Raw genomic sequence first — 26,671 nt, 5'->3', positions numbered from 1 at the left:
GAGGGGGCGGGGGAGCTGGTGGGGAGGACGAGGGGGGTGGTGGCCTTGGCGAGGCGGTTGGAGGGTCAGATGGAGGTTCTTTTCCAGCGCAAAGAGAGGGCGACGCGAGAGGGGGAGGGGGAAGGGAATGCGGAGGACGCCGTGGTCGGTCAGGTTCATGGAAGGGATCTTTCCCGAGCCGCTTTGCTCGTCGCTGAACTCACAGCCCTGCTCGACGCTGAAAAGACTTCACGAACAACTCCCTCACTGCTCGGCCTAAAGCTGATCCAGGATATCGTTCCGACGATCGATAGCGCACGCAAAACCATCATCGACTACATGGAGGATATGATCGTCCGCGGCCTCCGAGACCTCTCCCCGCTCATGCTCTCATCCTCCCTGCAAACGGCGTTCAACCTCCGCATGCTGCCGACCTTGGTGCAGGATCTGCTCAACGACCTCACCGAGGTCGTCAAGGAACGCACAGCCGCAGCGTTCGACCTCGAAGCCATCTCCCGACAACTCAACCAACCGCTCCCCTCACTCGACCTGCCATCCTCCACCGCTCCCTCCTACTCCACCTACCGCGGCGCGCGTCGCACCAACACCGCCACCGCCAGCGAAGACGACCTTCTCCGTCATCAGCAGAGGTACTCCGACGCGGTGTGGACCAGGCTCGAATCGCTCATCGTCACCGAGATGGGTGCGGTGTGCAGCAAGGTGTATCTGCTCGAAAAGGTTCTCAAGCTGAAGAACGATGGCGAGACGGGCGTGAACTTTCTCGCTGCTGCGTTGGAGGTGTTGGGGGACAAGCCGAGCAAGATGTTCTGGCTGACGCTGGCGCAGAGCGTGGAGCAGCAGGTGGAGAGCGCGTGCGCGAGGTCGGCTTGGTTGATGCAGCTGCTGTCGAGCGGGTCGAGAGGCGGAGATGGGTATCCGAGGTTGGTGAGGATGGTGCAGGAGTTTTTCGCAAAGATCTCGGTGTACGCGGATGTGCAGTATGGGACGACGAATCAGAGTGCGGAGACGGTGATTCTGATGAAGAGCTTGGTGAGGTTGGAGAAGGGGTATGTGGAGAAGTCTACGGAGAGGATCGCCGAGGTTTTGAAGCAGGTAGGCGGTTCGAGAATGGTACCGGGGGAGGAGGAAGCGGAAGCGGTGGTACGATCGATTGCCAATGTGTTGGACACGACACGCTTTGACCCGCTGCTATCGAAAGCCGTGGTAGTGCGGTGCGTGGATTTGGTGGATCGATTCGTCGCACGTCTCGGCGCTGTGGCGGCGAAAGACGACGGTGCATGGGCGCTGAGTGGAGAGCGGGCGACGCAGGGTCAGACGTGGAATGCTGGTCTTGTGCGTTTCGCCTACACGCTATCGCAAGGCTTCGCAAGCGTCGCTGCGGATCAAGATGGCGTTGTTCAGACATCTGCCACCACTACAGCACTCGCTCCGACCAAACCGTCATCCACCAGCTACGCAGCAATCCAACTCAACATCCTAGCGCAATCCATCGCCACTTCAGCACGAACATCCTTCCTCCAGCCTCTGATGGACCACATCCGCACCACAATCTCCACCACCATGTCGAAGATGCACCTTCAACTCGCTTCCGCTTACAAAGCGGAACGCGGCGTCTCCATCGACTCCACCACCGGCGCCTCCCCCTACGCATCCTCGATCTGCGACGTCGTTTCGTTCCTTCACGAACGCTTGCTGCCACTCTACCCCGCCGAACTGCGTACCGCAGTCGCGCACAGGGTGGCGGCGTTGACGGTGGGAACGTTTTGCCTTCACGCATCGATATTCGCGTTCCCCGAGCAGGAGGGGGATGCGGTCAAACTGCGACTGGCGACGGACATGACCGAGCTCGAGTTTGCCCTGTCACAACTCGTTGGTGATCAGCGGACCGCAAGGGCGGGGGACAAATGGATGATGGAGGAAGAAGAACAACATGCGTTCGTGGAGGTGGGAGGCGATGCGTGGATGAGGAGCTTGAAGGCTTTCCGCAGGCTGCTCTTCTTCACGCTGGATGACGTCGAGGAGGAAACGACGGGGATCGAATTGCCGAGTCTCTTGATCGTTCTGCATTTGCTTTCGAGGCAGAGAGGCGCGTTGGATAAGGTGATACAACGGGCAATGGCGAAGACGGGAGAGGCAAAGGCGAAGCTTGAAAAGTCAGGTTTCGTGGAGTGGGTGCTCCATCATTCGCAACAAGACGTACTGGGGCGTGTGGGGGGCATCGCATTGGAAGAGGTGGACGACGAGCGGTCGAGACGTGTCGTTTCGGATCTGATGGCGCATTAGACTCTCGATCTAAAGTTGAGGGACGGCTTGGTCACAGCTCTCGCTCTTTCTGCAATCACACACACACTTTGTCACACAAGATCGCTGTTCAGCGCCTGAGGGTATGCTCTCTTCCAGAGTGATCCTCACGTTTTGCGGCCACTGAAACACAAACACTCTGTCTCGCACAAAGGGACGTCGTGGCAAGCGATCGTATTCTAGACACGACGATGCTTCCCATACCCCCTACCCCCTCTCCTTTCGAATGGTCGCTTCACGCGTCCAGGTGAAACTGCCGTATCTCCACCCCCGCCTCCTGAAAGATCATCTTCGTCCTACTGTCCATACTATACTCCAGCTGGTACACCACTTTCCTTATTCCCGTCTGAATAATCTTGACCGCGCACCTCAAACACGGACACGTGTTGCAATACATCGTAGCGCCCATATCCCTTTCGCCACCCATAGCGATCTTTGCTCTTCCCGCCTCCAACAGTGCGTTCTCCTCAGCGTGGAGGCAGAGGCATTCTTCCAAATTCTGACCGCACGCATTGCCGGACTTGCCCTCTGCGACGAGGGTGTTGTTGCATCGGGCACATCCACCTTGGTTGCAGTTTCGGAGGCCCGAGGGGGTGCCGTTGTAGCCCGTGGCGAGGATCCGGTTGGAGCTGACGAGGACGGCGCCGACACGACGTTTCATGCAGTTGGAACGCAGAGAGGCGAGGTTGCAGAGTTTTAGGAAATAGGTATCCCAGCAGGGGCGGAGACGTTCCGTGGAAGGGAGGTTGAGGGTGGTTAGGTGCGAGTGGAGATGCGAGAGGTGGGGGAAGGAGTTGTTGATGAGCAGGTGGGTGAAGCGTCGTAGACTTGTCAGACCTGAGGATGATGTGGAGGAGGGCTGGAGAGATATGCTCGACATGTTGTCGATGATGCCGTTACCACCGATGAGCGAGCTGCTGGATGATCCGCGAGCTAGCATAGGTACACTTCCGTTCGTCTGCGAAAGCGAGTGACCGCCGTACGAAAGCTCGTCGTCCAATGCAACAAAGTCCTCCAAAGAGACTGTTCTGTGCTTGGACGTGTACCTCTCCCAGCGCATCAGCAGGGGTGCTGCTACTTCGACGCACAGGAAGAACGGCCGCTTGATAAACGCATCTAGGTCGGCAACGGTGGTCAGGTCGAGAGTGACAAAAGGCGAATCCCATCGATCGGTCACGTAGTCCAGCATCACTTTCGAGTTGGGCAGAGTGATTGCATCCGTCGATTGCTTTTCAGAGGATGATGCGGTAGCTGTAGGTCCAGACGGTGAGCTCGAGTCGATGCGGAGCAAGCGGAATCCATGCTGTTCTGCGAGAAAGTGCGCGATTGTCGCCTTGCCCGCCCCAGGTGGTCCGATAAGTGCGATCAGCATTGTTGTATTTCGTCGTCTTGTCGGTGTTGCGGATAAGCTTCACACTTCTCGAGCGAAACAGGCGGACTTATTCCCGCAAAGCACCTGTATTAAGGTCCTTGGATCTTCGAATCGATCTTCGCTCCCGGAGGACCACTTCGATGTGTCGGGTCGTATGCAGCCTCAATCGTGATTGAATACCCGAGATATGGAGTATGCTGAAAAGGATGTACGCGATGCGGCCGATGGATCAAGTTGCTGAGAGATTGTTAAGAGAGGTGCAAGGTTTGATGTCGATCTGGTCAAGAAGATGATGGTGTTGGTCTCCGTCTTCTTTTTCACTCGTGGCGCGCTTTGACGTTCAATTTACGCGTCACAACTCGGCAACCTCGCGCCCTCCGCGCTTTTTCCGCAACTCGACCCCGACCTCTATCTACCTCATCCTCACCCCCCATACCAGGTCACAGGAACATCTCTCACTTCTCACAACGCCTATCATCATGTATGAATTCACCCGTCTGTATTCGCAGTGACACCAAATGCTATTTTCTTCACACTCAGAGCTTAGACCCTTTCCCAGACCCCGCAGTAGCCGCTTCCGTCTCCTTCGCATCTCCACTCTGCGCTCCTCCGCCTCCCTCCTCCTCATCGGCCTCAACCTCGGGCGGCTTGATGCTCTTCACCGGCGCCAACCTCCACTGTAGATCTTTCAACGCTTTGCTCTTGCTATCCGGTTTCCACTCATCGTAGCTTTGCAACAGATTCAACATGTCCTCCGCGAACAGACTGCGAACGTGTTTGTCCTCGAACAGGCCACGAAGCGACCACGGCAGTTCGTAAGGGTTCCAACGTTGAGCCTCGAATGCTTCCGAGACCAACGTCACTGCTTTGCCTTCGTCTGCACCTGCTGCACGGCGCGCCGTCGATGATCCCGCTCCCGAAGCGGAAGAGTTCGTACTGATACCCGGCGGACCAGGTACAAACGTAGGCTCGTTCAACGGATGCGTCACCTCGAACAAGTATCTCGTCGCCAGATCATACACCGCCTTCTCCTCATACACTTTAGAATGTCCTAATCCACCATACAAACTGCCCGCCACACTTGCCGACAACAGGGTCAACAAGTTATGGTCGCTCAGCCCAGCATTCCTCACCGCCACGCATAGCACCAGCAGATTCGTCAGGAAATCGACCTTGGGGAACGCCTGCCCGTCGATGTAAAGCGCGCGCAAGATGCTCGGATGATTGTTGCTCGAATTCAGCGCCGAATAGATCGGTACCACATTGTCATCCGTCGACCCGACATAGACGCACTTGGTGCCAGCGTCTAGCACGATCTTGAGTGCTGCCGTGTACTGTTGAGCAACAGCGGTAGACGACGATTGGAACTCGAACAGCTCCTTGGCAGCTGCAGTCTCGAAGTAGTTGATGTAGCTGGCCGTGATGGAAGACTTGAGGTGCGCAAAGGGACCATGGTGGATACCACACATGGCGAGCAGGCAGATGCGTGTGCTTTCTGCTCGAACATGACGTTGCTCGATCAGACGGGCAAGAAGCTGCGTAGCAACAATGGCACCCTGCGAATGTGCGGAAAGGAAGATCGCGTCGGCGGTCTTGAGGTCGTTCACCCAATTGGGCCTGCTGATCAGCTCCGAGAATAAGCGGTCTACACGATCGGCAACTTTGCCATCGCCTTGCAACGAGATCGCAGTGATCGCCTCCGGATTCAGCTCCAGCCCAGCTTCCAGGAAATGCCGACGGATCGAGTCGGTCTGCATGGCCGCAAATTTGGCCGACGTTCCCGTATTCTCGCCAATCATGTTTTTGAAGATGCTCTGTGTGAACCAACCGTGCACACCGATGACGACGATTTTGCCAGTTCCGGCCGTGCCCCTCGTCTGCGCTCGTTCGGGCATGCCGACTGTCGACCAGGCACGAGGAAGACGCTGGGCCGACTCCGCAACTTCTTTTAGAGCCGTCTCGACACCCTTGTCCTTGCTCGACCCTGCCCCGGTGGCTTTGGCTTTACCTGCCAGCCGTTGCACTGGCCTGCCACCTGCGAACGAAGCCGCATTTCCCTTGAAAGACGATGCACTGGACCCCAGGCTAGACTCGCCGTACGTCGAGAAGCGCGTCGGTCGCTTCATACGCTCCAGATCGGGCACCTTGCTGAATAGATAGCTGTTGACCGCACTGAGCGTCCTCTCTAGCACTCCCACCTTGGGGGCCCACATCCTCGGCGCTCTTGCGAACGTGTCATCGAATGATGGCAACACCAAATTCGCCGGAGCGATGGGTCCAGGACCGTTAGCGGACCGTGTCGGAGTGGAAGCGCCGGATCGAGACGGTCCAGAACCATTAGGCGCAACTTTCTTGCTGATATCTTTTGCCGGCTGCGAGCTGCTTCCAGCATCGGCACCGCCCGACTGAGATGCTTCTCCTCGCTTTCCTTTCCCGAGACTCAAGTTCGCAGCTGCCTTGACATTGGCTGCTTTGGTGATAGCCGTCTTGGTAAGATTCTTGACGCTCTCCTTGCTCGTCGACAGCGGTGTGGCCGGGCGAGGCGCTTCTGCATCTCCAGCAAGGGACGATGCTTTTGAGCCTGCCAAGCTGCCTCCCGTCGTCGTTCTAGGTCGGGGCGCCCGAGACACATCCGGCGTGAGACGACCGTTGCTCGGTGCGATGGTGCGAGCCGCTGCGGGCCGAGCGGCACTTTCCATCTCGCTGATATCCATCACCTCCACCCCATCGCCATCCGTGATAGCTTCAGGTGCTTCTCGCGGGAGATTGGCGCTGCGAGATGCGAAGAACTTGATCCAGCCACTACGCGTGGAGTCATTGAGAACAGCCTTGTTGGCGTCGAAGACGGCGGCAGAGGTATCGCGCGCAAGCGCATCAGCCTTGACTTGCTCAGCAGGTGTGCGTGGGTGGCCTTTATCAGTCCTGACAGCAAGTCTTGCACCCGTGTCTGCGTCCACCTCCTCGGCCGGCGCAGCATCAGCGCTGGCCGCGGCCTCCTGCTGCTGTTGAGCGTTGTACACCCATGTGGGAACCCAGCTAGCAACATACGACGAATACGTCCACGAGCCGCCGTCCGGCACTGTTGTCGCGTCAGCCGCCGGGCCGTCCTGATCGATATCCATGGGCACGGCTGTGTCAACCTCCGTGCGCGCCTGTTCGGCAGGAGCGGCTGGAGGTGCGGACAAAGTGTCTGGAACTTGCAGCTGCTGAGCAGCGGATATGGGTTCGACTTCTGGCCGGTCCTCGTGTCCTGACCAGAATCTCCATCGCCAGGTCCCGCTGGTCTGTCTCACGTGGGCGTCCGCGTCTCCTGCAGCAGCAGGCGGGGGATACAACGCTGCAGGCTGAGCAGGCTGTGACTGAGAAGCTTGGGCCCCGGCTTGCTCCTCGTCGTTCCTTTGGGTAGATGCGGTACCGTCTCCAGAGGCTTGCGCTTCGTTTCCTGAGGGATGATTGAAGACGTCGCGCGAATTGGTGACGGGCTCCTGCACTTCGTAGCGCGCCCCCATCCAGCCTCGTTTCACTACGGTTCGGTACGTGACGGTGTCCTCCACTTCGTCGCCCGCAGCCGCCGACTCTCCCTGAGTCTTTGCTTCACCAAACGCTGCGGACCCTGATTCTTGGAGCTCGCCGCTCTGCTGCTGTTCTTTCTGTTGAGCAGAGCCATCGACCTTGTCTTCAGCTGCAGAGCTCGTCGTCTCGCCGGCAGAAAGAGGTGCAACGCTTCGCCAAGGTAGCCAAGATGCGCGTCTCTCTCTGATCGGTACTTGAGCCAGCTGGGACTCAGCCTTGATTGTTGCATCGGAATCTCGACCTCCTGGGAAGACCTTTGGCACGTCGTCCTTCGTATCCGCTGACTGGCTGGAGTCAGGGTATCCGAGCGACTTCCTGAAAGCAGCTTCGTCTTCATTCATAGGAGGAGGCGGCTGGTCCTTAATCGCTTCCGCTGCAAGAATAGGCTCGTCCTGTGGATCCTGCGTTTTCGCCTCCGACTCAGCAGCCCATCCGAGACCGAACCATGTCCTTCTGCGGGATGCAGACTGATTTGGACTCTGTTGGACAACTTGAGCAGGCAGCTCGTTCGTGGTCTCCTCGTCTTTGGCGCTCGGCTGCAACGATGCGCTGCGTTCCATCTGATCAGCGCTACGCTTCGCTTGTATTGGCGACGTACCTGGCGAGGTGGGTAGGCCGTGTCCCAAACCTGTAGCCCCCAACTTTCTTGGCGACACAACACCAGAGGCCTCCGAAGGCGGTTTGTGGATGTAGCTCTGAGGCCTACGTCTAGGCGACAGAACAGTTGGGGAGGTGATTCGAAGCGTGTTGGTTGGAGCAGCCTGTGGAGACCGTGGCGAAGCTGATACTGATGGCTGTGGAGCCGCATTTGTCGGTCTGGAAGCAGTCGCTGTCGGAGTCTCCACCGCGATAGTGGAGGAACGAGTCGGCTGTTGTACAGCAGGAGCTTTGCCCTTGATCGTCGCAGCCCTTGTCGAGTGCGATGCTGAAGCGCTTCGACTTTGAAGCTGTGCTGCATGGCCGAGAGCCGTGAGGTGATTCTTGGTGTCGACGGACCTTCCGCTGATCGGAGTATCGTCGATTCCCAGCTCGGGCGTTTGCGCTTCAACCGACAGCTGTTCCAAAAATTGGCTGGTAGGGTTTCGGAACGTGACTGAATAGTTCGAGATCGACCTCGGCGCTCTGGAAGCAGCAGCGGCGGTCAACGTCGACGTTTGCCTCATGCTGCTGCTCTGCGCTGGAATCTGGTCAATTCGAGCAGTTGCTGCCTGTTGACTGTTGATGCTGTTTAGAGTTGAAGAGCTGGCAACCCTACGTAGAGACTCGGCCGCCCCCGGTCTTCTCGAAGCTTGAGTCCCCGGAGCGGCAAGGTTGGCTGCAGCTCTTTTCGCCTGCCTGCGCCGCTGCAGATCGTCTTTGGCCAGAGCCTCGTCCAAGAAGCGTCGAAAGTCGTCGCTCTCGTCGGTACTGACGAGCGCAGCAGAGGTGGAAGCTTTGGCGAGAGATAACGAGGAAGGTGGTGGTGCTGTTGAGAAGTGCGAGCCCGAAGCACTTCGCCCACTGGTGCTGAAGTCGCTGACATTTGAGGAAAGGGAAGTAGAGTGTGGCAAGCCGCGACGATGGCCGTTGGCTCTTCTCGTCTCTGTAGGAGAGGCCGAGATACGACCTGAAGGGGCCGCCGACGTCGAAGGCGCAGCCGCCCGATCGTGTGTCCAGGCGAACGGCATTGTCAAGAGCTAGCGCGGGCAGGCTGCTTGAAGTGCTGATGCGTTAGCTCAAGTGGTGGTGTTGGTGGTGGTGGATTTGATGCTGAGTCGAGATCGTCGCTCGCTGACTACGCAAATGTCGGCAGCTGCATCCGACGAAGCCTTCTTACTGCATTGCTGAGTTGGCGTTACGTGGCTTAGGTAGGACTCTTCTGTCGTGAACAAAAGTGACCCTGTGATTCCGTGATGTGCGATCGAGTGTTGTAGACTTTGATCGGATGGTCCGATGTGAGTAAGTATGGGGAGGGACACTGTGAGAGCAAAGCTGGATACTGTAGGCAAAGTGAGGCCAAGTGTTGATTGAGAGTGTTGGGCGGCCAACGTGCAGTGTGCTCTCTCACGTTCACGCCGCACTAAACTGAGCGAGGAGCTGCTCGGCTCCTATCCGCATCCTGTGCCGTGTGTAAATTTCTCTGAGCTGAAACCCCAAGACAAAAGCATGCGCTCAAGGCGGGGCAGTTCTGCACCCTTGCATGAACTGCCACAGCTCCCGAGCCTGTCGTTTACATTTCAACGCTCTATTAATATTTTCCTCCACATCACAGCAGTTCAGAACATATCGCTGCTTGTTAAACTGCGAGGCGAGACCAACAGGACCCTGAAGCGGCTCTCAACAGACTCACTTTGCCTTCGCGACACCTTCTTCATCCATCGATCTATACGGCTTCGCAGCTCGTGCAGCCCCATTGCCATTGGGTTCTGTACCAAATACACCTCTACGATGGCTCCAGCACCCATCATCGATTCATCCTGGCATCGCCTTCCCACAGACACGTTCGGCGCCGGACCGTCCACCTCGACACCCATCGATCCATCGTCCACCGTCTCCCACGACTCGGGCGCCGAATCCGACAGCTCGTCATGGTCCTTTTCCGACACCGAAGAGCTGATCACACTCGATTTGGGAGCTGAGCGTATCGCAAAACGAGCCTTGCTCGGCTACTCTGGCGGGCTGGACTACATCGATCCTACTCCCTCCGCCGCTGCTGCATCGTCGAGCACTAGATCCGTTCGATCTACCCGTGGTACCACCAACACTTCTGCCGAAACCTCCACCAACACCGCTCAAGCTTCCACTAATAGTACACATCTAGGAGCGGGCAAACATCTCAGCATGACAGGACTCGATACGTCAACACCGTTGATGAAGATCAACGATACAGTTTTGCGCGGTAGTCTGATGCAAATGTTTGGCACCGAGATCGTTCTGAAGGATGACTTCGATCCGACTCGAGATAGAGGGAAGCAGCACAGACTGCAACCGATACCGCCAGCGGATGGACGGGCGAATGTCAGCTCGAGCACGACGAGAAAGAGGATCCTCTTCAGGCCCTTGTACGATCCGAAATCGCGAGAAACGGTGGGCAACGAAGACGCGTACAAGAGGTTGCAAGCGCTAGCCACTGGTGGTGCTCACGTCAACGTGACCGAAGCGTCTAGTAAGAGCACACTAGAGGCTTTGACCTCGAACCCCACGGTAGGCGAAGCCGAGTCTGGGTTGGGAAGAGGTAAATACAAGCGGAAAGAGATCTCGGAGGAAGAACAGATGATCAGAGCGGCAGAGAGGAAGGTCAGGAAGGCGGCAAAGGAGCATCTCGAGCAGCAGGAACAACTTCAGCAACAGAAGGCGTCGGCAATCGCTGCTGCGACATCCGAAGCACCAGCTCAGGACGAGCCTCTTCAACAACCCGAGCGCGATGGCAGTCAGCTGGACGAGAGACCACCATCGTGCATCGAGCCAAACAAGACTTGACGCGCACCTCTTTGCTACATGCTGTTCTCACACATCACCCACAGTCAATCACACAACCACTTGCAACTTTTGGCAAACCTTGTCTTCATTCCAACTACACATCTTCACGCCCAATCATCATCGCTGTCATCCATCTCTCCATCTGCGATCTCAGCCGCCAACTCTCTCTCCCTCTCGTGCGCCTCTGCGACACTATCGAGCTCCTTCTTGTGTCCGTTCAACGGGTACCTCATCGCCTTTACACTCTCATTGTGCAGCTGCAGGCAGAACTGGATTCTCTGCTGGAACTGCTGCATCGGTTCGTCGGTTTCGTACAGATCCTTGGTCTCGCGATTCACCATCTCGGCCTTTTCATGGTCGACCCGCGTGTCTCTGCTATCGACCACATTGTCTCGGATCGCTTTGGCGACAATGTACTCGGCATCCTCTTCGGATTCGAGGTGCAGCTTGTGCGTGATATCGGCGAGAGAGATGCGCGAGTAGGAGAGCGAGATCATTCGGATCCCCGTCTTGATGACGTTGTGTCGAAGTCGGACGATGAGCGACAGCGTCTTGTCCGTCTGGAAGAGCTTGTTGTGCTGTTGGAGTGTCGACTGGAAACGCTGGAGATCACCGACGCGTACGGCTTGAACGATCTCCAGGTAGGGCGACAGAGCCTTGCGCAGAACCGGGGTTCGGAAGATGGATCGTTCCGGGATCTCACCCATCAACAGCTCGACGACGACCAAGAACTTGTGAGCCGTCTGCAAGAAGCCGGCTGCCGGCTGGGATTGACCCACCGGAAGCGCGTCTGTCTTGGCGCTCGTCTCCTTTTTGCCGATAGCTGCAGTGGCAGCAGCTCCGGTTCCAGCACCATCGCCACCAGCAGCACTCGACTCCTGCGGAAGCGAAGCCTGAGGAGCACGTCGGATAGCCTGCTGCAGATGCACGTGAGCCTGTGTATAGTCGAGCTGCACCGCACGGATGCGTCCGACGTAATAGTCGTATCGAGCCACCTGAGGGTTGCTTGCGCTTGATCGCGGGAAAGGCGCTCGAGCTACCAGCTTGTCGGCCTGGTCGTACAGGTTGGCCTCAACAATGTAAGACCTGAGCAGCAAGTTGATGATGGTCGCTTCGGTCTCAGGGTCGTGACGGAGCGAGGCAGTTCGCTGCAAGCCGAGCAGCTGGCTTCGGATCGAGGTGAGACCGCCTTCGGCGTGGGCGCCCTTTGCGTGCGCCTGCTCCGCCTTGAGTTCCTGAGCCCTTCCAAGGTAGAAGATGGTCTTGGCCGCGAGGTGGTCGAGCGTCCTTCGATTCTGGGCGGTGATGGTCGAGATGGAAGCGACTGCCTCGTCCGAGGCGGCATCAAGCTTCTTGTTGTCGATGAGATGGACGAGCGCAAGCAGGCGAAGGTAGGCGACCAGCTCGGGCTGAGCTTCAGCTTGCCTCTGAGCGGGCTTCGACAGCTGTGCAGCGGTGGCAGCTGCAGAGGTCTTGGCGTCCTTGGAGTCCTTCTCTGCTTCGGCTTTCGGCTCAGCTGAGTCTACATCCATCGCATCGGAAGCCGCGGCGGAGTTGGCGCTGACAGCAGGAGCGGAGGGGGGCTCGGGCTTGTACGGTGCAGGCAGCAGAGACAGGAGGTGCTTTTGATTTGATGACTCGTCCTTCCCGTTTGCGAGGATACCTTCCTGCACCGCGAGCGCCAGCACGTCAGGGTAGGCATTGACCTTTCTCCTGACGTAGGGCAAAGTTCGGAGCACACGAGCGGTGAAACGCTGTTCGATATGCGAGACGCTACGCTCGATCAGCAAAAAGTTGTGACGAAGGAGCGCAAGGAGCTGCTCCTTCTCGCTCGGTGGCTTGACAGCAGGTGCATCGGCTGATTTGGTCGCTGTTGCAGCGGGAGTATCCTCCTTGACTGCCTTGACTGGCTCTGGCATGGCTGTGAGTGGTCGTCAGATTCGAAGTTTGATGTTGCGGGAAGTTGTTTCGTCGGAGCAGAAGAGGGCGACTGTGCAGACGATCGGCACAGCACGTCCGCAAAACGATGAGACGAGCGAAGCAAGAAGGAGGTGTTGGTGTTGGATGTTTGAGAAGAGGAGCTCTCAACAGCAGCAGATGGCACTTTGTCGCTTTCTCACTCGCCGAGACGCGCGGTCGGTCGATCACAAATCCGATTCGCGAACAGACCTCCACCGCACACATTTGTTTTCATTCGAGATGGTGTTTGTCGGCCTAACAACATCAAGTTTTATAGATTTTGCCCTGCCTTATCCTCGAGCCACACTAAGCGAACAACACCAGCAACTCGCTTCACCAGGCCAAAGACAGATGTAGAGAACACGATTAGAATGCTTGCGATGGACGAAGTACAAATACAGACAATGACAGGGGTGTAAAGCGGTCGGTGAGCGGACGCGACGGAAGAGAGTAAGTGACTACAACACACAATTTAGGCAGGAAGTGTGGCTGGTGTGATGGCGGCGGCGGATGGCTTCAACGGCGGCTCTTGCGACTCGATCCAGCTGCTGTCATCTTCGACATCATGGTACACGGACGCGAAAGAGTTCTCGCGCTTATGAATGGGCTTCAACGTCTCGGACGCCGAGACTCCTGGCGTGTCAAAGGTGTCTGACAGAGCAGTCTGATCGGTCGCAGAAGACCGTCTTCCGTCATCCGAGGCGCGGGAGGCGCGGGAGCTAAATGGGTCCGAGCCTGCATCGGCATACCCTTCCTGCTCCGAGTCTTCTTCGTCTGATGATGACAGATCCGGCGAGCCAGGTGGGAGCGGAACGGGTGCAGTCGAGATGGGTCGAAGCCAACCTGCGCCTTGCCAGCCCTTGGACGCGGCCTCGGAAGGCTCGACACCTCTGTTGCCCTTGGACTGCCTTTCGCGACCAGAAACTCCTTGACTGTCGTGGAAAGGCATTGCGCTCGAGCTCGAGTTTGGACGCGACGAGGGCCGGCTCGATCGGGCAGCATCTTTGGCGAATTGACCAATGGCACGGCTTGTTCGTTTGAGCCGCTCCAGACCTACGGCGGTGCTGTTCGACAAGCTCTGAGGAATCGCAAGTCCAGCTTGGTACAGACCTTTAAGGTCGTTGGAGCTAAGCTTCCTGCCATCGCCTGCGCCAGGGACGGAGGACGATGCGGAGCGCAGGCTTGCAGCATCCGCATCCTTGACCGTTTCCGACGAAGCAGCCCGCGACGTTGTTGGCAAGGCCGTTGGAGACAGAAACGCGTTGCCAGCCTGATCAGCTTTGACATCCGCATTAGCTGTCTTGTTCGACTCTGTGGCGTCGGAGGAAGGAGGCTTGGCGAGTTGAACGTCGGACGACGATGCGGCAGTGACACCACCTGCCCGGATAGGGATGTAAGGATGATTTACGACGACAGACGGGGGCGGAGGCATGGCAGCTCGGTCGCGTTCTTCCTTCTCTGCGAGCGTCTCAGCGACTGGCGTCGTCTCCTGCGAGGGCTTAGCTTCACTTGCTGTGTCCTCTGCAACACCCAGATCCCAGCGTATAGATGAAAGTCGCCGGGATGAAGAGTGTGCTACGGGAGGGGCCATGGCGATGGCCGAATCGCTGTTTGTGCGCGGAAGTGCGTCCGTGGAGGCCGACGGAGACTCGACCAGCAAGTTGGGCGTCACCTTGTCTGCATCTGAGCCAGGAACGCCGAGGTGGAAACCGTGCACCTTGTGCCCAGACACGCTCTCTGCATCTGTGGTGGATTTACTCTTGACGGGCTTGTTGTCGTCCTTGAGGGCTTTCGGTGTGTCCTTGTCGTTGGTCTTTCCTTTGTCCTGTCGCTTGGGTTCCTTCTCCTTTTTCTTGTCCTTGTCCTTGTCCTTGTCTTTGCCTCGACCTAGACCAAAGGAGAAGGAGCGTTCCGACTTCTTGGAAAGACTGGATGCCGAGCTGATGGTGCGGATACGTTCCCGTGTGCGTTCGGGCGACTTGCTCGCTTTGATGTGCGGCTGACCCGTTTGCAGGTCCAGCGCAGCTGTCGCTCGTTCGGCTCTGCTTGCCCGAGCGGCTGCGACCTTTGCGGCTGCGGCATCGTCGCGGACTCGGCCGAGGTGACTTCCGCCTACAGGGATGCCCTTAAAGATGGCGTTGATGACATCGTCCGGCGCACGATCGCCTTGAGTGCGACTCGTGAGGAAGGACGCCTCAGATGTACGCTTTGGCTTGCGCTTTGTCTCTTCCAAGCCAGGGGCAGCAGCCACGAGGTTCTCCTCGGGGATGCGGTTGGTCCACGTCTTTTTGGCGTAGATTGAACGGAGTGGTGGACCATAGACGTTGTGCTGCGACTGTCCTGACGAATCGAATTTGTGAAGCGAGAAGCTGCTAGCACTGGGCAAGCCGGAGCCCATGAGCTCGCGGTTGCGCGTCGAAGCGCTGGCGCGGATAGGCTCATGGCGGAGGCTGCTGCTTTCCGAGCCGCTGCTTTTTGAAGATGCTGGACCGCTGGCGACTTGGGTAGCAGCACTGTCGTGACTCGACTCGAGCAGAGCAGGGGCGATGAGAGAACCTAGGCCATTGACCATGAGACCATTGGAGATGGGCGGGACGAAATACTCCCTTGCACCGCCAAGGAAGGTCATGGTGATGGTGATCTTGACCGTGGCATTGGTCTTGCTGCCGTTGAGCAAAAACTTGCGCGTCTCTGAGCGACAAGTGCGATTTCGGTACGAATGCTCGCCGCCGGGACCATGATGAGGAGGATGGTGTGCATGGTAGTGGTAGTGATGCGGGTGGTGGTGATGGTGACGGTGATGTTGGTGATGACGATGTCGGCCGCTAGAGCTGGTGACGGGCGGGTCGGGAGCGAATTCGGAGAGGTCGAGGACGACGTTGCCAAGCACATTTGGGTGGGTAGTGGATTTGACGTTGGCAGGCATCTCTTGTCTGATGGTGAGTTTGAGTTCCGAGTTGGTGAGTCGGCCCCAGGCGGTGGACAGGTCGTCGAGATGCTGCTCGCGGTGTGCACGCGATCGCAAGTCCTTCGCGCTGGACTTTGCCGAGACGGAGGGACTGTCGTGATGACTGGGCGGTGGAGATGTTCTTGGCTTGCCGATACCGATGCGCATGCCCACCTGAAAGTCGCGTTCCCACTCGACTTTGTGATCCTCGACTTTGACAAACTCGGTCTCGCCCTTGGGCTCCTGATTGAAGAAGAGGAGCGGATCAACATTGTGATGGTGGGAGTCTGCACCCTTAGAATGCATGAGGTCCTTCAATGACTTGGTGCGCGAGTTGGAGGTCTTGCGACTTGTGGTACTGTCTCGTCGCGATCGAGAGTGAGTGGAGCTTGCGTCGGCTGTGTCGGCTGTAGACAAGGAAGCCTGGCTGCTGCTTGGCTGGGTGTGATCCGCAGACTTGGTCTGTGTCGCTGGCGAAGGCTGCGAGCCGTCATCTGGGGTGCGATGCGATTGGCCGTCATGGTGAGAGTGGTGCGGGTGCAACATGTTGGAGAGAAAGGAAGGCTTGTGAGCCGAGTGCTGGGATGCATCTCTGCTGGATTGGCTGAAGATGGAAGCGGCATCGGCATTCGTTGATCCGCTGGCCTGTCTTTGGCCGTGACCGTGTTCATGTGGTGCACCAAGGGAGAGATTGTTGGAGGATCCAGACTCGTGATCGATGGCGTGAACGCTGCTGGCGGGATCCTTGGTGGATGTGGTGTGCGACTTGCGCGATGCACTGGAAACAACACGCGAAGTCTGTTGGTGAACTGCTGCTGCTGCGGAATGCTGCAAACTGGCCAAGGAGTGGGAGCCCTTGACCTTCCATTTGCAGGCAAAGAGGCCGGTGACAAGGGGAACGTTGGTGAGCTCATGTATTGTAAGTTCGACGTGGAAGTACGAGTGCTTCTGTCCAAAGCCGAAAGGTGAGAGCAGAGACATGGTGTCGCGGAGCGAGCTCGCCGTGGAACGCGGGCGCTGCGATATACACGAGCTGCGGTTACGACGACTGAGCGCAAGTGCGGCGAGTCAGTACCGACACACAGCTACGGTGCGGTGAGGCTGCTACGGTGGAAATCGGAAGAGGTATCCGATGGCGGTCAACGGAGGGCGAACATGATGAAGAAGACCCTCTTATACGAACACGAAGGGAAACAACAAGGCCGTCGATTCGATGAAATGCAAGCGATGTGCGCGTTGTTGGGTTTGGCTGCTAAACTGCACCGTTGCACAGATGGCGTGGACGAGCTGCCAAGTGCGAGTTGCACCAGCGACGATGATGCAAGTATAGTTTGTGAGGCTTGCGTGTGAGGTGCGAGCGGGACGATGCAAGAGCGTGTCTATGGGTGGTACGGTGGCGCTGTATGGTTGCAACGCTTATGAGACGGGACGAGAGGATGATGGAGATCGAGAAGACGAGGAGCAAGACATGTCGGGACGGCGGCAGATGTGTGAATTCGTGGTTGATGTGGAGCATAGCAATCTAGGCAAGGCAGCGCAGTGCAGCTGCTGATTGCAAAGCCGCTAGTGTGTACTTTTGAAGGTGAGTCTAATTTGGTCCGCGGCCACGCAGGTTGCTCGTCCGTTCCTGTGCTTTGGTGCAAGTGTGCATCTCACTGTCACACTGCCGTGAGCTGCTGCTCTTTGGGTCGATCTCGGACATTAGGGAAACCCACCGCAAATTGCAATTATTTGGATTTTCTAGTTTTAGCGTGACGTGACTGTACCGCGGCAGAGTGGGTCATGCCCGCATCAGCCTGCACCAAATTTCACGGGCCGCTTCTTTCTGGCGGCTGCCTGCAGCCACTTGCATCGAGGCAGGAATGGAAGCGTTCAACATAGAGATGACCTTTTCTGCTTGCTTGCATTGCATGCTCTAGTCCAAGCTCTCGCCGCTACGCTATCTTGACCGTGTGCATAGCAACAAATGAATGTGCACCGAAGGGACCAGAGAACACCTTTGAGTGCGACTTTTCGGGGATTGTCCCGTCTCTGATCACTGCACTATACCTCCTCATGCCCACAACGGTTTCAGCCGCAATGCAGGCTGTTGCGGGATCGCAATGCATGAATCCCGATGGCAGCAGTATCGCAAAGCCTTCCCTGTTTCTTTTTGTTAGTACAGTAGCCTTAGCTAGACTCGACCGCATGGTCGGACAGTTCCAGCAAATCTCCCGGCTGCAACGTGCCGAGAATTCCCACGGACTCTTTTGTCAGCACCGCTCTCATGTGAATTTGCGCTTGACCGTCAGCAATAACATCCTTGCACGCGCAGATCTTACATGCCGTCTCAGATACAAGCCCGCAGTCCCGACTCGCACAGATGACAGCCAACAAGTCAGGAGAGAACATGTTCGTGACGTGCTTCGACTGGATCGCCGTTGCGCTGCACCAAGAATCTAGTGTTACATTTTTTGAGCCAAGAAGCCATGCTCATAGCCGCCCCGCTCACATGACAGCGGCCGTCTGCCGGCCGCCTTCCTCCTGGTCCTCGCGCAGCATCCGTTCAAACGCCGCGCTCGGATTCATCTCGTCTTCCACGCTCATGCTCGGCCGCGCCGACGTGCTGGCTCGCGGCATAGGCTCATCACCTGTCCTGGCGTCCGCCCCACGTCCTCCTGCTTCGGCCATCGACCTCCTCTGAGCCTCGGCAAGATCGCGCGCCTCCTGCTCTTCCGGATTCGCTGGCGTTCCGTCCGCGTTTCGGCGACGACGCCTCCTTCTTCGCGGCAGCGTGATGAACTTGGGCATCGCTCGCTTCTCCAGATCCATCGACACGTTCGTAGCCGCCTGCAGCGCTTCGATCCAGTCCACCACGTGTCGATCGCTGCGCGTCTGCAGCAAGAACTGCTCGCCTTCAGCACGTACGCGTACCACGTGGCGCCGCTTCAAGTAGTCGGCAGCAAGTCCACTCTCGGCAGACTGAAGCGAATAGTTGCGGATCAGGCCGTTCTTGGTGTCAAACTGCGTCGCAGACTCTTTGTTCTTGGACGCCTCGTGTCGGTGGGCGCCGAGCGCCGTATGTGAGATCGCCTCGCGTGCAGCAGCACCAAGATTTATGCCGCCAGAGCCAGTACCGTTGGAGCCGTCCTCGTTCATGGGCTCGAGGTGGACGTGCACGCCCTTCATCTCGCCCCACGAACCATTGGCTGCATGGCGGTCAACGCTGAGGTCATTCTTGTAGACACGCAAGCTAGTGCCGTGCAGAACGAAGTACTGCCGCCTCCAGCTCCGATCCTTGGCTTGCACACCAGGAGCTGAGAACTCCATCTTCCGCGGCAGGTAGCCTTCGATGTGAACGCCGCAGTAGTACGTCGGCAGCTTTTCGCGTCCTTCTTCCTCCCGTGGCAGGATGAGCTGTGGGCCCTCGGGCCGGTGGTGGATGATGGAATACTCTGGCGGCTCCGCGCGCATCTCAAACATGGACCTTCGGCGTCCCAGACTCATCCCGCCGGGCGAAGCGATCGACGCGGGTGCAGCAGGACCAATGCTGATCGGCGCAAGGCTATCCTTCTTGCTGTAGGCTGGCGCTTCCGAGGGCGGGCGTGGCGTTGTAGGCGTGCGCAGCGCTTCGCGGGTCAGCGGCTCATTGATGATCGGACGCATTGGCGACGGAGTCTCGATCTCGAGTCGCCTGGATGCCGGGCCTAGCAAATCCACTAGCGATTTCGACTTTTGCTGATAAAAGTTGGGTCGCGCCGCCGAAGGCAGAGTGCCATCTAGGCCAACGAGCGGCTTGCTCGCTGCCATTGGGCTTGCTGTCGACCTTGAGTCCTGTCCCTGACTCTGGCGCGAGGCAGGTCGCTCTGAGGCAGGTCGATCGATACTCGGCTCTCGACTAATGATACGTTCCCCATTTGGAGCCTGGAGCGGCGTCAAGGTGCCAGACGTGCTGGGTCGACTGCTCCCTGGCGCTCGTCCAGGCGATCTGCTGCGATCAAGAGCGAGGTTTGATGTGCCAGAAGCCGTCGAGATCTGTCGACGCAGTGCCAGCGGAGGCAGAGCACCCACAGGGGGAGGCATGGATCGATTTGGAACGGGCCCAGAGCTGACGGAAGAAGCACCTGGCGTGCGTAGCCCGCGCATGCTGGCGGACGAGGGAGCACGAGATCGGCTGATGATAGAGGGCGACGGAGGTGGCGCGTCTCCGCTCATGGTGCCCGCGGTCGTGGCACGGTTGCTGTTGCTCGTGCTAGGACGAGCAGTGAAGTAGGAAGAATCGGAGACCTCCTGTCGGGCCCTTGGTGTTGGCGCTGCAAATCCAGACGAGAAGAAGCTGGCTCCCCCCACGGTTGGCGTGGGTGTTTCGAACGGAGTGAAACCGCTCGCACTGAAGCTGGTCCAAGCATCGCGACCCACATTCTGATCGAACTGGTCATTGCTGGTCTCCACTTCATGGCTCGTCGAGGTACTGGTCTCGGAGCTTTGCGGTGCCAGCGAACTGTCGGTGGCAGGGATGAAGGTGGGGGCTGGCGGCAAGACGAGCGACTCTGTCGGACGATTGCGGTTGAGGCCACCAGAGCTGCCTGTCGATGCCATGGGAGCGGTGGACACACGTCGACTTGCGATCGGTGAGTTTTCGTAGTCTGTCTCGTCTTCCGTCTCAGCCTCGTCGAGATCGTGATAGTCGGAAGTGTTCCCAGTGATATCGCCTTCATCCTCGTCTTCGCTGATCTCCTGCTCTTCATCGCTCGCCTCGCCTGTGGCAGTGCTGTCGGTCGTGCTCTCGGATCGGTCGCGTGAGGCGGATGTGCTGCTTGTTCCGTCTCTTTGGCTGGTTGAAGCACCTGGAATCGCACGCATCGAGTCCAGTCGTGGCAAGTGCGACAAGGCATTTCTTGAGCGGCTGGATCTTGGGCGCGAAGCACCACCACTTGTGCTTGTAGAGGCGTTTGGGGAGGTTGCGGCAGGTCCATCGTTCCCAAGCGTGGCGGCGACGGTATCGCTTGCCTCGGCAGCATCTTGCTCTTGATCGATTCCCTGAGAGGGACGACGCTCCGCGAGAACACCCGACGTTACGTCGGCAACAGCTTTGGGTGGCGCGGCCGAGTCGCTGACGGCTGAGAAGCCGGGATACGGAGGGACAGAGGTTGCCAATGGATCGACATCGTGAGAGGCGACGTCGGTCTGTTTGTGTCCGCGGGAGGCCACTGGAGCGTTCCAATTGACGGTCGAGGCCATGCCAGGATATGCCACGCTACCTGCGAATGTTCCTGCCTGCGTATCAAAGATGCCGTTTTGGAACGTGGGTCGTTCAGCCTCGCGACCAGCAGTCTGCTCCGTATGACTTGTTTCTTGCCGCTGCTGCTGCTGCTGTTGATCCCCCTTGCTGCTACGGCTCCATGGTTTGTTCATGAAGGCACGTGCAAACGAGCTTCTTCGCTCGCCATTGACATTGTCGGCGTTGGAACTGGTGCTGTTGGCGCTGGACCGGCGCAGGAAATTCAGGCTTGGACGACGAGCGGAATTGAGCGAGGGCGACACTGGTTTGTCGGCTCTGATCTGGGATGTAGATATTGGTGGCAGCGCCCTATTGTTGGAGCCGTGGGCGCCTGTGCTGGTAGAGACCGCTGTATCGGAAGTATCTTCCGAGTCCAAATCGATGAGGCTGGCGCGAGGAAGGTGCAAGCTCTTGCGCGGACGAGTGGCCTCTTCACGGGCCAGCGCGAGACTGTTGCGGCCTGGCGCTTGTCCAGGACCCATGCCGAGCACATCGGTCGAGGCCGAGGCCCACGGCTGCATCGAGTTGCGCAAGTCTTGACCGTGCTCGGGTGAGGTCTGCTGGTCGGCGGCGCGGCCCATTTTGCCGAAGCTTGCAAACCGCGAACGGGGCTTGACCTCTGGCGAGGAGGACAACGACAAAGCGTCTGCGGCGCTTCCTCTACGGCTGCTGCCCGGAAGACTAATGCGCGAGAAAAACTTGGAGGAGGAGCCGGGGCTTGCCGATGAAGCATGACGACTCGAGTCTTGATTGGAGGCGCCGGAAGGCTGGCCGTTGCCAATGCCTGCAAACGAGGCTCTAGGCGGTTTGGACGACATCTTCGTGGCTGTTGATGAGCCACCAAGGAAAGAAAGCCTTCGAAGGTCGAATGAGACTCGTCCGCTACTCGAAGTCCGTGCCGCCGGTTCGTTCGCTACCTGGCGGTCTGGTGAGGTAAACGCGTCGGCACCCGACGAGCGCGAAGGAAGCGGGCTGAGCAGTGAAAGAGACGGCTCGATGCTGCTTCCCCGGCGGCCAGTAGTCTCCGAGACGCTTCCGTGAGTGGACGATCCGGGAGGAGAAGGGAGATTTGATCTGGCTTGTCGGAGTGCGGCAGCGTCGTGGGTGAGTGCGAGTGCCGGTGTGCTGCTGAGGGGGGAAGATCCTCTAGATGGACAGGCGCCTAAGGAGCTGGGGGGCGTGACGGGGGGTGCGGTGTTGTCGTGAGCTTCGGCGGCACTAAGAGCATGCGCACCGTGAGCTGATGCGTCTGCAAGAGCGACGGGCGAGGGTCCGTGCTGCGTGATCGCAGGTCTGTTCTCTTTCAGGGGTTCGTAGGTTTGCCCGTAGGCATGCTGCGAGCGCAGCGGTGCTGATGATACGTCGTTGAGATCTGTCGAGGCACGAGTCGCGCTAAGAGCCGTAACGGTGCTCGGCGAAGGAAGATCCGAGTCGGCGTCGAGCGGGTCGACCTTGACGGTGCTGTGAGCACGTGTGGTCGCGGACGTGGTTGAGGGCGAAGCGCTGGGATTGGTATTCAACGACAAAGCAGGAGGAAGAGTGCTGGTGGTGGAAAAGGACGATGTCGACGAAAGAGGCGGAGCCACACCGATGCGTCCACCGACGTCGTGGTGTTGGCAGAGGGAAAAGGTGTCGAAGGAGCGAGGTGGAGAAAAGCTACAGGCGGCGGCGTTTGGTGCAGCAGTGACGGCCGAAGAGGCCGATCTCGACGATATCGATTGCGCAGTCGAGCGAGCCGGCACGCTGCCGATGGCTGCGTCAGCAAATTCTTGCTTCAGCTGCTGCCCTTGTCGGCGCTGCCCTTCGCTCCGCCCACAAGAAGACGACGTCGGGAAGGTGTCAGGCTGAGGCTGGGACAGAGAATGATGCTGGGGCTGGGGATGGAAAGGGTGGGAGAGGGAATCAATGGACGGGAAATCCGACACAGGCTCAGCGGGCTGTGATGCAACAGAAGAAAGCGTGGACGCGGCAGAGGCGAGGTCAGGGCTGGGTGAAGCATAGAGCGGGGAGAAGGACGCCAGCTGCTGTTTCTGATGCTGCTGCTGCTGCTGCTCAAGGACTAATAATGCATCTTTCGTCGCAGTGGAAGAAGCGGCGCTGTCAGTCGCAGCCGACACAGCCAAGCGGGAAAGTGGTCGCGAGACTTGGGCTGCCCCTGCGTCTGGCTCTTGCCCTAGCCCGGTTGCACCTGCTGATGCTGACGGCCAGATCGCTGACTCCGTGTCAGCAGGGAAAGCGTCCTGAGAGTCGTGCCGCGTCTGCTGTTTCTCCTCTTCTGGAAGCTGCTTCGATTTGGAGAAATTCGAAAACAGCGGGGCAGCCGAGTCGCCCCTTGGCAAATCAGCGCGGCAATCAGACAAACAGTAGCTCGCTTGTATCGGATTTGCTTTGCCGATCGGACGACCAATTCCATGCTCGGTTGCAGCATTTTTGGTCCATGCGATCTCGCTCCGCTCACTATTTGCCCGGGCGCTTTCAGCAGCTGCTTCTGCTGATGACGATGATACCGATGCCGCTGTCGCTGCCGCTGCCGCCGTTGATGTTTCCTTTGGAAGACTTGTTTCGGCCACTTGCTTGTCGGCTTCCTTGGCGCTGGCGTCGGCTGGAGCTTCGGGGTAATGACCGCCTAGGGCCGCAGCACAAGTCGACTGGATATGTCCGGCAGGTGCAGCAACAGCAGAAGAAGCAACCAGAGCAGATTTCGTCGAAAACCCTTGCTCGCCTCCACTTGCAAACACAGGGTCTTGCCGGTCATGCAAAATGAGCGGTTCGTTGCTTTTTCCGATAGCATCGCTGCGACGGTCGTTGCAGCGCTGATCGGCGGTCGCAAGACTGTGCAACGCTGGTGTGTCATTGCCTGCTGGCTTGTCGGTCCCAAGCAACGCCCTGACATCGTTTCGCTGCACTACACTGGCATCCTGAGCGCTGTCGAGCTCGCCGACCACTGTCGCACTTTTTGCGTGGTCGGAAGGTCCGGTGATGGCGATAGGAGCCGCGTCTGGCTGATGCTCGGAGATGCCGCTTGACAGGTCCAAGAAGGATTGTGATGATTGAAAGGCGGGATACGCTGTGGCGCTAGACTGCCCCGAGCTGCGTCGCCGACGCGCCCCTTGGAGCTTTGGCGGTGTCGCTGGCTGGTGACGTGGGCCTGGACTGGCAGAGATCGACGTGCTGCCGCTTGCGGCGGCAGAAGTTGAGAAAGCAGACATGGCTCTGAAGCTGAAGTAGGACGATGGTCGACTGCTTTGCATTGATGGCCTCGCAGATTTCGACGACGCAGCGAGGCTGGTGCTGGAAGTGATGCTACCCTCGCTGCGTCTTCTCCTCTCGAGCTGCACGTCTTGTTCGTAGCTCGGCGGCGTCTCTATGCTGCTGGAGCTGTTCACGTTGGCGAAGAAACGGTGTGTCTGCGAGAGATTTGGCGTAGCGTTTCCTGAAAAGGCTTCGGCGGCTGCTCCGGTGAGGTCGTTGGTGCTTTGCTTGGTGAGCTGAGTGACGCTGCGGAGCACCTGGCTCCTCTCACGCGTGCCCATGGCCGAGTTGTAGATGGAGCCGAGCCCTTCGCTTCCCCCTACTTGTCGACCCCAGTCATCGTTCGAGCCGTGTGAGACCGACTTTCCCCTAGGTCGTAGCAGCGCGTTGGTGAGGAATGTCGAGGTCCTGGAGCGGTTCGACTTGCGTGGCTGCGCGGCTGGACGGACTAAGGGCCCTGCTCCTGTCGCTGTTGTGGCAGGGACAGCATCACCGCTAACTGCTGCCGCGGGAGACTCGAACTCGGCTTTGGACGACATTGTGTCGAGATCGCGCCCTACGTACTGATTCCCCAAAGTGCTTGCGTGTCAAGTCGTCCTGACGCGCCTGTGCAGGAAGCTGACCGAGAGAGTCAGAGCCCCGAAGCGCTGATCGGTGCTGTCGTTCGTCGCTCTAAATAGCGCGCCGCTTCGAGATCGTGTGACTGTATGCAGATGATTGAGCTTCCTACGCTGGTGCGGGGCTGCGTTGTCTCGAATCGCCCAGCTGAGATCACGGAAGGACGGCGATGGCGGTGGTGTGGATGAGTGCCGCTGGAGGATCAGAGACCGACAAAAGGGACGAAACACAAAAGTCACGAGGTGCGTTGGCTACGACGGCTGCGCGTGGCCGAGTGTGGATCACCACTTTCTTCCCGATGACGCTCTGCAGCAGGGTCCAGTGAGCTCGCCGGGTCTGGGGCAAGATGGAAAAAGATTCTGAAAATCACACGACCACACCAGCAAGCACAAAGTGGGCGCTTCGACCCTGTCGCATTGACGTGGCGTCGTCACAATCGCAAGATACTGGCTAAGCCTGTAGAATGCTCCACGCTTCAGCATTGTATCTTTCCTTCCACGCAATAGCAGGGGTGAGGAACGAGGCCAAAAAAAAAGATCTATCACCATGCGAGGAGAAAGCGGAGTTGGACCTTGACATTAAACGAGAAATGGTCTGGCCGCTGTACTGTACGCGTTGATTCCCCTGAATTCACAACTGGCTCGGCTAACTTGGTGAGTGCTTCTGCGGCTCAACGACACTTTCCACATGCCCACAGGCATCACCACAACACCGCAATACGTTTACTCTAGAAGGGATGGCCTCACAGACAGAAGTCGAAATTATCTCGAGGCGCAAATTCGCAAGGAATTGCATAACCGATCCGTTTGCTAAGTGAGAAGACTAGCTGACGGAAGCAACCTGTCGGCTGATCGTCCTCAGATCGGACTTGAGCAACGATCCACAAAAGCCGTGCTTCGAGATTGGAGGGGTCGATCTTTTCGTCCCACACTTTACGTCGGAGCCACGCCGAAGCTCAATTTCTCCTTCCCTTCCCTGCGTGGTGAACTGCGATCGGGACAACATCGCCAGGCGAGATTCTCCGCTTCGCCTGAGGTAGATCGCAAGCCGACTACATGCGTTGGCCCTCGGTGTGCTTGGCTGTCGATGCCCAATGCGAGCCACGCACAAATGATGAGCGCACAGTATGTCAGCACGACTCTCAAAGTTTTTCCTTTCAGATTGACGAGTTTCGGAGCTGTCCGCACGACGATGCCGAGAAGCACTGTTTGTGTGTCGTTTCCGAACATGCACCTCTGCAGCCGACGGTACGGATGCAGGGCTGCGTCATAGCGTCGAAGCAACTCTTTTAATTGTCGCCGTGGTGAAATTCTGTTGCATGGACGGCGGGATATGCACAATCTCACATTACAACGTGAAAATCGTGCTGACAGTTTCAGGGTCCAATGGAAAGCGCACGTCCTTAGCGAACTTAGCTTCTTCCGATCCCCTTCCCCTTGACCATCCCGCAATCGTCGTCTCGAACGCTCCGCACTCTGGCCGGGGAGATCGACGATGATACGGATCCTTCTACCGATATACGCAGCCCAGCTACGGGAGACGCTCAGACCCACACTCCTCGCTCTCATCTGGCTGACCTTCCTCATCCTCGCGAAGAGACTCTCTCTAGGAGATCACCCGCCAACATGGCCGACACGGGCACGATCTCTGCTCGATGTCAACCATTCTTCCGCCCTCGATCGCTCTCACGCAGGGTCGGACTTGACCTCGCTATGGAAGGATCTCGAATGGGCATCGTATCGCATCCTCGGCTCGCTGTCGACGGTGACCGGATTGTTGTTGGCGTTCAGGTCGAACAGCGCGATCGAAAGGTGGAGCACGGCAAGGAGGAAGTGGTCGGACGTTCAGGCGACATCGAGGTCCCTTTCAAGGCTGCTGAGCGCGTCGCTGTACGGAGCAGTCAGTGAGTATACACTGGCGAGGAATGCTT

The 26,671-nt window shown here is 58.1% G+C and overlaps 8 protein-coding genes across 8 annotated transcripts; 3 read left to right on the top strand and 5 right to left on the bottom strand.

Annotated features, from left to right (window-relative positions):
• Nucleotides 1-69: 69 nt before the first annotated feature.
• PHSY_006708 (hypothetical protein) lies at nt 70-2,283 on the top strand (the record flags this gene model as incomplete). The annotated part of the gene is made up of 1 exon (XM_012337307.1): nt 70-2,283. One exon carries the CDS (start codon nt 70-72, stop codon nt 2,281-2,283), a length of 2,214 nt encoding a protein of 737 aa, XP_012192697.1.
• Nucleotides 2,284-2,536: 253 nt separating this feature from the next.
• On the bottom strand, nt 2,537-3,673 carry PHSY_006707 (hypothetical protein; the record flags this gene model as incomplete). Its single annotated transcript, XM_012337306.1, has 1 exon — nt 2,537-3,673. The coding sequence occupies one exon, from the start codon at nt 3,671-3,673 to the stop codon at nt 2,537-2,539; it is 1,137 nt and encodes a 378-aa protein (XP_012192696.1).
• A 536-nt stretch (nt 3,674-4,209) lies between these two features.
• On the bottom strand, nt 4,210-8,913 carry PHSY_006706 (putative protein of unknown function; the record flags this gene model as incomplete). Its single annotated transcript, XM_012337305.1, has 1 exon — nt 4,210-8,913. One exon carries the CDS (start codon nt 8,911-8,913, stop codon nt 4,210-4,212), a length of 4,704 nt encoding a protein of 1,567 aa, XP_012192695.1.
• Nucleotides 8,914-9,391: 478 nt separating this feature from the next.
• On the top strand, nt 9,392-10,705 carry PHSY_006705 (hypothetical protein; the record flags this gene model as incomplete). The annotated part of the gene is made up of 1 exon (XM_012337304.1): nt 9,392-10,705. The coding sequence occupies one exon, from the start codon at nt 9,392-9,394 to the stop codon at nt 10,703-10,705; it is 1,314 nt and encodes a 437-aa protein (XP_012192694.1).
• A 104-nt stretch (nt 10,706-10,809) lies between these two features.
• PHSY_006704 (hypothetical protein) lies at nt 10,810-12,624 on the bottom strand (the record flags this gene model as incomplete). Its single annotated transcript, XM_012337303.1, has 1 exon — nt 10,810-12,624. One exon carries the CDS (start codon nt 12,622-12,624, stop codon nt 10,810-10,812), a length of 1,815 nt encoding a protein of 604 aa, XP_012192693.1.
• A 512-nt stretch (nt 12,625-13,136) lies between these two features.
• On the bottom strand, nt 13,137-16,592 carry PHSY_006703 (hypothetical protein; the record flags this gene model as incomplete). Its single annotated transcript, XM_012337302.1, has 1 exon — nt 13,137-16,592. The coding sequence occupies one exon, from the start codon at nt 16,590-16,592 to the stop codon at nt 13,137-13,139; it is 3,456 nt and encodes a 1,151-aa protein (XP_012192692.1).
• A 1,506-nt stretch (nt 16,593-18,098) lies between these two features.
• Nucleotides 18,099-24,662, bottom strand: PHSY_006702 (hypothetical protein; the record flags this gene model as incomplete). Its single annotated transcript, XM_012337301.1, has 1 exon — nt 18,099-24,662. The coding sequence occupies one exon, from the start codon at nt 24,660-24,662 to the stop codon at nt 18,099-18,101; it is 6,564 nt and encodes a 2,187-aa protein (XP_012192691.1).
• A 1,704-nt stretch (nt 24,663-26,366) lies between these two features.
• On the top strand, nt 26,367-26,648 carry PHSY_006701 (exonuclease Kem1; the record flags this gene model as incomplete). Its single annotated transcript, XM_012337300.1, has 1 exon — nt 26,367-26,648. One exon carries the CDS (start codon nt 26,367-26,369, stop codon nt 26,646-26,648), a length of 282 nt encoding a protein of 93 aa, XP_012192690.1.
• Nucleotides 26,649-26,671: the final 23 nt, after the last annotated feature.

This window comes from Pseudozyma hubeiensis, assembly GCF_000403515.1.
Source record: "Pseudozyma hubeiensis SY62 DNA, scaffold: PHS59, whole genome shotgun sequence".
Classification (NCBI taxonomy): Eukaryota; Fungi; Basidiomycota; class Ustilaginomycetes; order Ustilaginales; family Ustilaginaceae; genus Pseudozyma; species Pseudozyma hubeiensis.
The sequence above is the reverse complement of the archived record's forward strand: the minus strand, read 5'-3'. Positions and strand labels throughout refer to the sequence as shown.